Source organism: Athene noctua, chromosome Z, assembly GCF_965140245.1.
Source record: "Athene noctua chromosome Z, bAthNoc1.hap1.1, whole genome shotgun sequence".
In the NCBI taxonomy this organism is placed as follows: Eukaryota; Metazoa; Chordata; class Aves; order Strigiformes; family Strigidae; genus Athene; species Athene noctua.
The window spans coordinates 80,166,086-80,178,458 of record NC_134077.1 but is presented as its reverse complement, the minus strand read 5'-3'; the positions used below and the strand labels follow the sequence as shown (position 1 = coordinate 80,178,458).

Genomic DNA, 12,373 nt, shown 5'->3' with positions numbered 1-12,373 from the left:
ACCAAGCTACAGGGAGCGGAGAGGAAAAACATGGCATGCATTATAATCTAGTCCTTTTAGTCATACCACTGGAATACAAAAGTCCAATTTAAAGGCTAGACTAACAATAGAAGGCAAAAAGCCAAGAGTAGACTTAGTTTGATATTTAAATTAAGATTAGAATTTTAATCAGTAACAGCAAACTCACACGGCTCTTTAATATATTCACAATATCTACTGCAATTGAGTACTTAATTATGACTAGTATAGGTATGTATGTTCACTTAAAAAAGGTATTAAATACCTGCATCATGAAATTACATCCATAAGACATTGAGTAAGAAAAAAGCTCACGTGTGAAATGCTTCTGAAATGTATTTCTGCTCCTTTCTACCCCCTACTGTGTCATCCACCCCCACCCCCCTTACTCCCCTCCCCCTAATTAAAGCATTCATTCACAGGGAAAAACAAACACCCCTAAAAAAGGATGGAAACATTGAAGGGGAGCAGCTTGGCTAGTTGTAGCACAGTGCTTAACAAGGTTCAAGACAGAACCAGATCAGAATTGGCCAAAAGATGCCCACAATACATGCCTGACCAGTAATTTCTTCTAACACATTCTATCAAACTCAGTCCACTTTTGGTTCATTGCAATGACTAAAGTATTTCATATATACACATAAACACAAGACTCCAGCTTTACTTTAGTTTGTTTTTGCAAAGCGTTTTTACCTTTTCCATTCATTTTGTTCTGCAGCAACTGCAAGAGGTAGGCATAAAGCATTTAAGAGCTTCTTTCCCATGGTCCTGTTACTAGCTCAATTTAGTGGAATAAAACAAATCAGCTGTACTTCTGAGATTTTGCTAGGTACAGCCTTGTACAATCCAGCTGGAAAACAGCTTATGTGAACCCTGGATTTGCTAGGCTAGCACACCATGGAGTAAGAAGCTGTTACTATTCAGGAGGATACTTCTTTCTTTTTTAATGAAGTTTACTGCAGAGCATTCCTTTGAGAAAGTATGTCAGGACCAATTCTCTCCATTTCTAGTTGTACATAGGAACAAGGTACCATTTGGCCAAGACTACAGATGTATTTACACAGATGCAAGTGCCATGCAAAAATAAATTAAAGAACAGATACCAAAACATACAAGTAGTAAAACTACTGAAGGTAGATTTTCTTAAAAGTATTTATATAAACAATTTATAATACTTTTCTCCCCCCCTTCTCTTTTTGACATTCACAGTTACAAAGCTGTGGCTATACATCTAGAATTTCTTCTGCAGTGCCTCCACAACGTAATCTGTAGCGTCCTGTCCTCCAGCTAATAGTGGGGTCCCACAAAGCAGATAGGAAAATATAAATTGTCATGGATTCTCTGATGAACCAAGCTACTGCATAATCAAGTTTTGAAAAACACAGAGCACCACCCTAGGAATATAAAAAACAAGTATTTAAACATACTGATTATTCAAAATTAAAGTTATTTAAAACATGTGTCACATACATATTTTCTAAAGCTTATTATACATACTTAAATATCAATAGTGTATTTTGTATAAGCCAAGAACATTTTATTGTTCAAGATATTACCTATGTTAAACAAAACTTGCTTGGCAAAATGACCCAGAACGTTTGAAAAGAGACTTGTATGTAGTGCAAAAGGCAAGAAAAAGCATGACAATTTCACTTTACACTTTTTGAAGTTTTGTAAAACTGTTCACTTGTGTTTTCACCACAGACCTCAGAACAGCAGCACCTACACAGAACACTCCTGCACATTACCAGTGGAGTGAAATTCAAATAAATAAGCCTTTGGCCTAGTGCACAGGAAAAGTGTGAAAAAAGCTTATAGATTCTCTATTTTTTGATTCTTTGAGAGTTTCCAGATACATGGCAGAGCTGAAAGCTGAAGAGGCTTCAGAACAGGAAGAGCAGGCACAAAGCTCTTTTACATGCTGTGTATGGTGAGAAGAGTAATCAGAAAGGTGATTGTTAAAACTGACCTTCTGGAGTACTAACTTTATTTCCAATATGTTAAAATTACCAAAAGAACATTTTTTCAGTATGAAGAGAACTATTTGATAAGTTTAAATACACAAGTAATTATGGATGAGATTTGGATGGAACATGATCCCAGCAGAAACTAGTCCAAATAGTTCCTACAGCAGTAGAAGAAAAAATGTTCTGGTTTGTGATATCTTTCTATATCAAAAGTTTTTAAATGAGGCATCGCTTGTAGTGATGGGAAGATTTTATTTTTAGAGGTAGGCTACTACTGTCCTGTAAGTCCATTATTACTAAAATGAAGCAAAAAGTGTAAAGAGTATATATATACACACCTCAATAAATACAAAACGAAGTGATAACTAAGATAACAAAAAGCCCTATAAAATCCCATAAAACTACGGTTCTTATACTGCTAAAAATCTTCCAATTTCTGTATATTCCTAGGTAGAGCAGACTGAAAATGAGAAGATTAAGGGGACAGATATGCAAACTTCTGGAGCCTAGGCAGGCGTATATAGACAATAAAATTACAACCAAGCACACTTACTCGTTTTAGTGCTATTATAACTGAAGGTGGAAGACAGAAGTAACAGGATTTGACCTGTTATTTCCTTGATGTCAAGAGAATTATTTTATTGTTACAATTAGGCTTAGCTTTTTGCTGAAGCAAATGGCATCACTAACTTTAATAAACTCCAGAGAAAATGAATCTACATACCTGAACACCTCTGAGTTGAATGTAGTCAAATATAAACCACGCCAAGCAGTGACACATGAAAAATACCATTATATCCCATCTAAACACATGGTGAGCTGCCCATCCAATAACTAGACTGGCAACAAAGCACTCTGAGATTGGCTCACAAATTATTGTGGCAGGCAACATATTAATTCGCAGTTTGGCCCACCTAGAAAAGACAAACAAATCAGTTCTGACTATGCATTATTGTATGTCCTCCTTCTCCACCTCAAAGGATGAGCCATCATGGTTTTTTTCTGACTATGTTAGTTTAATCACATTTAATTTACACCTGCAAATAAAATATTGTAAGAATTCTACCTTTCAAAGATACTGCACATAGCATTTAAAAGATACTAAGGGATTTTTTTAGGGGTTTTTTGTTTGGTGGTTGTCATACTTCTGTGGAAAGTCAATGCTTCTCTCCTAACACTAAAGAGAAGCACATATCAAGCTATGCATTGAAGCTTCAGCATTCTGGACATTAGATCAAATTAGCTTAGAAAACATATTCTCTCTCATTATCATGTTATCCACATCAGAAGCAGGTGACTGGGGTATGTGGGAGAGGAAGTAGAGACTAAATTTTACCTGATCATTCTGGACTGAAACTGAGAAATAGAATATGAACCAGAGTTTTGCATTGCAACCTGTGTGGCCATTGCAAGTTTCCAGCCCCTGAAAAATGAATTTTAAGATGAATTTATTATTATAAAAAATAACATGCAAATAAGAAATGAAAAAAACAATTAGAGAACAAACACCCAGGAATTTCATTAGGCTTGAAAATTTTTTGGCATATGTGGTATATTATTGCAATGGGTATAAACAAAGAAGTTAAGTGTATTTTATCAAGTCTCTTAATTGGAAAATAGCAAATACCACTTGAATAATACTTGGAAACCAAGGTTTCACAAACTTTTTTCTAAAGGAATTGAGAATGACATAGCTTATTTCTAGAAGACTACACTGATAGGACAAGCACATGTCATAAGCATGTTTGCTGTATACATGTGAAGCTGACTTGAACACCTATACTTACAGTATGCACCATATCTTTAAAAAAAGATTTAAACTGCGCTTAAAACAATAAGCTTACTTCAGAGTCATCTTACCGGTCAGCTATAGCTTTGGCCATAAAGTAATCTTCAGCAATATACTGTGCAAAAGCTATCAGTCCTCCAGCTTGGTCCAAGACATCCTTCCTCATCAAGCAGGACATTCCTGTTACACACTTGAAGCCAGTTAAATTGGCTGAAATATATGACCTTGGATGGGAAGTTCCAAAATAAACCTGCCAAAACAAGGTAAGGTTTTTCAACTCTGTATGTGTTTTATTCAAGTACTACCCACTGACAGCTTTTTCTCAAAAATTGTTTGGAGAAGGAAAAAATGTACTTAGACATGGCCAATTATGGGCCAAATCCAAATATGCTGTGTTTGAAAAGATCTTTACTGCTGATTTGAGAAATCTAGTCTACCATCAAATCTTAGAAATCTAGTTGTGATACTGACTGTGTTGTTACAAATCTGTAAATGGGTTTTAAATACATATATTAAATTACCATATTTCATTTCTAATTTATTGGGGTTCTCAACAAATACATATATTAAAAATCCAGTTAGTAACCTACTAATCAGTAGGATTAATATATTATTTGGTGATAGCTGACATACATGCTTTCTCCTTCCTCTTATAAAGATTAACTGCATTACTCCATACATGTTCTTAGAAACTTACAATATGGTTGTACAGAAGCAGGGAAATTTTGTTTACTTAATGTACTTGCAAAAAGAAAAAGCAAAGAAAAAAATTCAGATTATGAGCAAGTCTTTTTGTAAGATTCAATAACTTAAAACTAGGAGTGTCCTATAAAGAGACAATGTGAATGAGTACAAGTGCTTGTCACTACTATTCTTCCTACAGATGGCCTTCTCACTGGTCTTACTGACACAAACTCATTCAAGAACAGGCATGCTCATCCTGTAGTATACTGGATCTGGTAGCGAAACCACTTCCAGGAACGTAGAAGCAGGAGTTGTAATTCTTGCTACATTAGCACATAGCAGTACTACGAGCTTTGTGCTGTAGCTCCTTGCTCTTCTCTTGTAGGAGAAAGTTCAGACTTTGTCACAAAAATTACACAAGCTGCCCTCTCTCCATGCGTACGGTATTTCACTGCACTCATCTCACATTTCTGCCTTCAACACACATCACTTAGACTTGCGGCCAAAACAGCTTATGACAGCTAAATTACATGTCTTGAGACGCAAGAAACAAACAAGAAAACTCAACCCTTTCGCTCTACAAAAGAGAACTTACTGAGAAAGAAGAGGGGAGAATAAGACAGAATGAGTGATATGGAGATGATGGATAGGAATCTACTGTTCACTTTCTCTTCCAAAACAAGTATGACATGAAATAGCACTACAGAAGAACAAGAGTCAGTGTGAACAAGGTGGCTGTTCCTGTAACAGTAGATCTATGGAACTTCCTGTTACAGTTACTGATGTTCAAAAATTTCTATGGACTCAAAGAAAGAATGGAAATGTTCATGTAAGAAATCTGTTCTTACTAAAATACTAATATATTGAGGATTAGTAAATATACAAGTCTACTTCCTGCTCAGGAGGTTTCTCATCTGAAAATTGCAGAAAGTTGAGACAGTATTACAGGAAAATGGAATATAAGCCTCGCTTGTGTTCTGCTCTCCTCAAAGGCTGTGGTTATAATCCCTGCTGGAAATAAGATACTGTGTGAGCTGCGCTTTGTTTGCTCTAACTTGTCATGGCCATTTCTGTGTGCCTTTTCAGTCATCAAAATGGATTAATGGCCCTTTCTGACGATAAAGAGTTCTTCAGTTTTATTAACTCTTTTAACCATATATATTATCTTCATCCTGTAATCTTTATTGTTTGTATTCTAAACTTAAATATTGAATCAACGTTCAGAGCACCAACAGTACAATTTTGGAGCATTCAAAAGTTATCCTAGATAGTTTGAAGTGTGACTGCAGCTGAAAACAAACATTTCTTCACTCAAAATGTGCAAGAGGCTTCCTACAACTTTTAGTCAGCAAGGTCTTGTAAAAAAAAAAAAAAAAACAAACCAAAAACACCAACACTGCACTCACCTGTTCGAGGGTAGCAGCAAAACCCTGTCTGTCTGCAACATAAGGAAGCCCATGGACCAAGCCTACTTTTTCAGTCATTTGATTGGCCATATCCGTCAGAGTGTCTGGTGTTACTAAGTGACAAATGATAAAAGACAGTTAATTAAGCAGTTCTGTCATGAGAAGACTACTTTATAGAGACACTAATTATCATTCTATTACCAATATCAAGAGCGCATATACTTTGATGTACAGTATTCTGGAAGAACAAAGTTTCAGAAAAATAATAACAGAGATCAACATCATTATTATGATCAACAACACATACAGTGTAAACAGTTTGAACAGTATATTTTTGAAGGGATTTTCACCTTTAATTAGAGATTAAACATTTTTATACCATGAACATATTTTTTCCAGATTTTTAACTTTCATTTCTAATTGTATTCTCAGTAAAAATAACCTCTAGCAACTGCTTGTCTACAGGGAATAAGAGCAATATAACAGTCAGCACGTTACAACACACACCTACCTCTGATTCCACTGTCACAAATCCATATGAGATCATATTTGGCAACTTCATAGCCAGGCATTAAATTGTTAATCTTGGGGTTGATGCCAACCTTCTTGCCACCTAAAAAAATACATAAGCATACACAAACAATGTATGAGGTTTTTTTAGAATTCAGACTCAATACCCAAAATATTTAGATATACTAGCTGAAAAACAGTAAAAATTTAACCATAAAAGTCCACTTCTATAAAAAGGATTTCAATTTTACATATTCCTTCACTTCTATATTTTAGATCTTACTACAACTATGCAGATAATTAAAAAGTAAAAAATATTCTAATGCTTCCTCAAAATGGCAGGGTAACAATGTTAATGTAAGTAAAAGGGCAGTAAAACTACAAAGTTTATTACTGCAGTCTATAAGGTAAATATTCTCTGCCTCTTTCTTAAAACTATGGATTATTACCATTATGGTCTACAACAATTTTGAAAGAAAAATCAAAAAGGAACATAATAAAGTGAGACACACTTTTGTTTCCAGTTGTCAGACACGGTCCAGTTTGTTTCATGTCAGAGAAAAATGACACTGTACTACCTAGTTCTAATATCCTCTTCCTCCTCTAATTCAAATGTAAAGTGAAGAAAGAGACCTACAATATAAACTGATGAAAAAGGCTTATTGCAGGACCTCAAGATCAAATACAGCCGCAACTCCAAGTCACTTCCTGCCCATTTAGTTCAGCACAACAACAGGATTTAAACTACTGTTTCAGATTTAGAAGGAAAAAGTTGCTGGGGTTGCATAAATCATTCTTCCTAGAGTTTTTCTGGACTGATGTCACAGATTGTGACTACAAACTTATTTTACCCCAAACTGATGATTAATCTACAGAAGCAACATGGACTGAACAAAATGACCATTTATTTTAGAATACTGTAAAAGGAGCTGAAGACCTAAAAACATTTTTCAAGTAAGTTCCACCTTCGAGTTGCACTGCTTACCTATGAACAGTCTAGCATCAACATTCGGGTATTTGCCAAGGAGCTTTTTGCACACATCAATAGCTGGATCATCATGATCTTGTACACAGAGTAGTACTTCATACTAGTAAAAACAAAGATGTACAAACACACGTAAGATCAATACAGTCTAGGGAATAAAGCTTGATAGTGTACCAAACTGGAAAAAAAGACAACTGTTACAGAATTAAAAATAAAACCAAAGGGGTTGTTTTACAGCTAAGTATTTATTGATACACAACCAAGTACTTGTGAAAAAAGAACCTGTTCCAAACAAACACTTGTACTGAGGAACGTTAGTGCTCCTGTTACCAGAAGAGTTTCTGTGAGGCATGAAGCAAGATGTCCTGGTATACAGGGTAAAATTTTTATTTTCACTTCCATTCTTGTTTGCATATGAATCTTAAATCCAGTCTCATATGCAAGGAAATTACAGCACAAAATACTGCAGGAATGATGTTATGATATGCTTGACTGCATACCTCTGAACTACACTTTCTTTTCCTTTACTTTCTAGATGCATATGCAAAACAGAGTTGGAAGACAAGCCAGAGACCAGTATACATACATTTAATTGTATAATAAAGTTAAGCTCAGGAACATGTATATGCATATATAATGTGTATGTATTTTCCTCATTAATAATGTTTAAAAATCAACCAGAGGTAAAGGAAAACTCCAGCTGTTTCAGCAATCAAGCTACATGCTTGTTACAAATGAGCTAGAGAGATTTTAAGAATCACTCAATATTGAGGCAGCTTTGAAAGCTTTGATGAAGTTAGAAATTCTGTTTCTGCATTAACAGTAAGTTCCTTGAATACTCCTTACTTGATAGAACTTTCCTCTCTTTCTGTTAAAATTACTGAACTATTACAAGTTATTAGAGCTCTAATCCAAAGAATAAAATTCAGAAAATGCAAGTTTCTGATCAGGATACCTAAAAGCCATTTTCACAGTCCAAGATTTAAAAATTCAAATCTCATTAAAAACAATTTTCTTGGATCTCATTTGATATAGCAGTAGTAAATAAGAGTCCCAACTAGTGTGAGAGTTCTTATTCTCCCTTATACTATTCTATCACCTCATTGAACTTTATTTTCAGTAAGCTACTTAAGCAAAAAGTAATCTGAAGTTTGAAAGCTGCCTGTGGGCTCAATGGTGACAACCTCTGACGTTCTTGTTCAGTCACAATTATTTCATCAGCAGAAAACATTAAGTGAAATACATTCTTTCAAGAAAAAATGGTATTGTTAAGCACAAAAACCCCAACAACTCTTACAGAATATTGTTGAAACTTAAAATCATTAACCACTAAATGGGAGTTGCTAAGACTTGGTCTGGCACTACAGACTATCAGACAAACACACCGCTCCCTCTCAGAAAGAAAATTCAAAGCCAGTTTGCCTAAAGAGCAAGTACTATTTTGATTCCTATCACTTTATCAACATGGAAAATGGAATTTAAAGGGTAAAAGACCTGCCTCATTAAGCACACTGGTCATTTCACCACAACTCTGACAGCATGAACACCACAGAGATTACCAAACTGAAGAAACTCGTTCTTCATTGTTCATCCAACTAGACATGTAAAAGATCACCTATTTTTACTAGTAATTAAATCACTGATCTTCTATCCACAGTTTCAATGACACTTCTATATCCATATTCTCCAAGAAATTCAACCAGAAATAATAAAAAAACCCTTTGAAATTCCAGTCTGAAAACAGAAAAATTCACAGTAAATGGTCTTTGTATGCAGTAACAAAGTAAAGAACACCAACATATATGACTAGAGAAAAAATACAGATACTTATAAACATTACAATTAGGTTCATTTGGGCATAACATGAATAAAGATTTCTGCCAAAATTACAATATGCACCGTAAGTAAGAACTGTTCACTGATAAAAATACTGTATGTAGGACCTGCAGTTTAGAAGTCATATAACTGGCTTCTATGCAAGACACATGATGTATCACAGAATTGCACACATGTGGTATCACAAACTTTGAATTATTTTAATTAAAAAATTATTTTACACATGGGGTATCACAGAAGAGTATCAGAGAATCAGTATCAATGCAGGCTGAACTCAGCTTCACTGGAACAAGTTTAAGATTATTCTTTCCTAATAATTTTTCCTGGGACAGCTGAACTTTGAATACTAGGCAATACTGTTGCTCTGGTTTTTGTGGTGTAATGTCAATCTCTTAAATGAAATATTTCTGTAGTTATTGTACAGAAGTGTTTTCAAACAGTTTGGGGAATCTTGCCTGTACTGTATAATCTGTGTCCCAGAAAACTGAAGCATTCATACCTCTGTCTTCACTCTCCTTGGGAAAAATATGATTGTCACTATTGCTATCCAAAAATCAGATTTCTGTGGAGTAGCAATATTTTAAGATTGCTACCCATATGTATCAGTTATCAGAAGGCTCAAGACTATCTCTCATAAAACAAGATTCAGCATAACTTTTTCTGAATTCTCAAATGAATTATATTTGTAGTTAAATGTTTCAGCTGCATAATGCTTTGATGCTTATAGTCATAAAATAGATGAAGATATTGCTGCAGCTTCTCTGCACCATTTGCAATATTGGGATACACAGCATGCCTCAAGCATGCTTTAAACTTATCTTGTCCACGCTTAATCTTCATTGCACTTTTGTTCCGTCAAAAAGACCTAAACATTCATGCCTGAAGCTTTTCAGAAGGCCCCAAGCTTCATTACAGAAAAACTATCCAACTTATTCGAAGTTCCAAATGGTGAAGGTTTTTTTTGTTTTAGCCTGCCTACTTACTCCTAAGTTTAAAGCTCTCAGAATACATAAAGGAAGCTCAGTGTACAGCTTACACATACCTCTGACCTTTTACAACTGAAGCAGCAGAGTCAGAAGCAGTTTTGAGAATTGAGAAAAGAGTTTTTAATAAAAGTTACAAGTTTTAGAATTCAGGAAATATACAGTAGAAAATGTAGTCCTTCCACCCACAGGAGCATACATCAAGTAGTAAGTGATGCAGCAAGCATTTGCAGATTTCTTCTTTAAGTTTAAACTCCTTAGAGCAAGGACAGCATCTGACACATTTATCACTTATATTACAAAGTCAAACAGTGTTCAACAGCAAATGTAAGCTTTTATTAACTATTTGTTTTCCAGCACCTACAAGTGGCTGGGAGACTATCCTACCTTCCAACAACTGGTGACGTGCACCACCCTCACTGCGAATTCTTCATTAGCCATCATCAAGAATCAAAGTTTCAGGTTATCAGTTGTGTTTTATTTTAAAGGGTATGTTACAGAAAAGTAGTAACTGGGGAGGGAGTCTGGCCTCTCAAATGATCTTTTATAGACTGAAGAGTTTTATACTGCTATGAACACCACAATACAGGAATAATGATTATACATATTTTACTGAGGTGTAGAGTATGTTTTGTCCCCAAGCACTGATCATGTTCCTTTATAGACAGCTTTTCAGAACGGAGTTAAGTTTTGTTTGCAACATGTGAAATAATGCATTTGCTGTGGAAGGAGGAACAATCCAATGCATAACCAAGTTGCATAGTTCTAGCTCAAGATCCTGATAGACTTCTGGAAGAAAGGGAGGAATTAGAAAAAAACTCTAAATGGTATACATACTTTTGGATAATCCAGTTCAAAGAAGGTTTCTAAGTTGTTGATCAGGTTAGGATCCACACCTTTTAGTGGCTTTAAAAGTGAAACACCAGGAAGCTTGCTGTACGGCTGTTTGTCTGTGGCTTTCTTATTGAGGTGGAGGCGTCTGTAAGGAGAAATAGTGTGTTTTCTTTATGTGGTGGCACGCGAGAGAAGTCCATTCAAAATACAGCCAGAACTAAGAAACCTTGGGAGTTAAAATTGCTGCCAAAAAATAGTTTTGGTTGTAGAAACAAGTTATTTTTATATCTCACAGTTGATGTGTCAGAGACAATACCTAAAAAACCCCTTAGCATTTTGTAAGTAAATTCAACCTGATTCAACTTACTAGACATTTCAAATTAATGCATTTTCCACTATACATTTTGAAAAAGTATGACTTTTTTCAAACTGCACAGGACACAAGATTTTTCTGTCTTCCTCCATAGCACTAAAACTCATAGTATTGTAAAGGATAATCAGAACAAACAATTTAATGTAAACAAGGAAAGGTCATGTGCTTTTTCCTGCATTAAGTTATGCAAAATTTTGAGTAAGCTGAAAGCACAGGGGAAACTGTTGATCCTACTGATCAATTTGTTAACAAACACCTCCAAGAAACAGATAGTATCAGTCAACTGTAGTATAAAAAAATCCTAGAAACTGGAAATCAGGCTGGATCAGAAGCATAGATAAAACAAGAACACAATTCCAAACAATCGCTAGTATTTCAGCAATAAATATACCAAGTAAATTGGTGATCATGTCAACTCACTAACATGAATGTTTAATCCTACACACTCCTATGTGAATGAACACAAAATTAAATTCTGAAAGCTTGATGGGCCAGTATACAAGCAAATTTGCATCAATATATGTAATTTAAGTTACTGGAAAAAAAGCATTTGCTGAAACTTAGAATTCGCAAATATATAGTTCTCTAACTATATATATATATTATTCGCAAATAATATAGTTCTCTAACATGCATAGTAGTCAGATTGAAAGAATATTTTATTGCAGCATGTACCTAATGGTATAAATTCTTAACTTGAAATCTTTCACACTTTAAAATTTACAAGATGCTGCTTCAAAAAAAACCAAACAGAAATAGGGTTGCTTCATGGATTGCTTCATCTTAGTTAAATGGTTAAAAGAAGTCAAGTTCCTAAGAAGCATGCTCCTGATGAAGTGAAATTACTAAAACACAAAGAAGCTCCACTAAGAGAAGATATTACAGTAATTCTCTAGAGTTGTTTTTTCCTGAAATGGCATAGTGACATTTGTTACCTCATCAGCACCCCCGCCTAACATGCTCCTTTCAGGCAGGTTTGCAGCTGGAT

General features: G+C 34.9%; 1 protein-coding gene across 1 annotated transcript in view; it reads right to left on the bottom strand.

The window, feature by feature from the left end:
- Positions 1-419: 419 nt before the first annotated feature.
- The window catches only part of UGCG (UDP-glucose ceramide glucosyltransferase), a 34,716-nt gene continuing 22,762 nt past the window's right edge, over positions 420-12,373 (bottom strand). Inside the window, exons 2-9 of the mRNA XM_074931752.1 lie at positions 11,016-11,157; positions 7,360-7,462; positions 6,376-6,477; positions 5,865-5,977; positions 3,846-4,024; positions 3,322-3,408; positions 2,710-2,899; positions 420-1,412 (exon numbers count right to left, since the gene is read on the bottom strand). Coding sequence (XP_074787853.1) covers positions 1,242-1,412; positions 2,710-2,899; positions 3,322-3,408; positions 3,846-4,024; positions 5,865-5,977; positions 6,376-6,477; positions 7,360-7,462; positions 11,016-11,157 — 1,087 coding nt within the window. The 3' untranslated portion in view covers positions 420-1,241. The remainder of the gene's footprint in view (positions 1,413-2,709; positions 2,900-3,321; positions 3,409-3,845; positions 4,025-5,864; positions 5,978-6,375; positions 6,478-7,359; positions 7,463-11,015; positions 11,158-12,373) is intronic.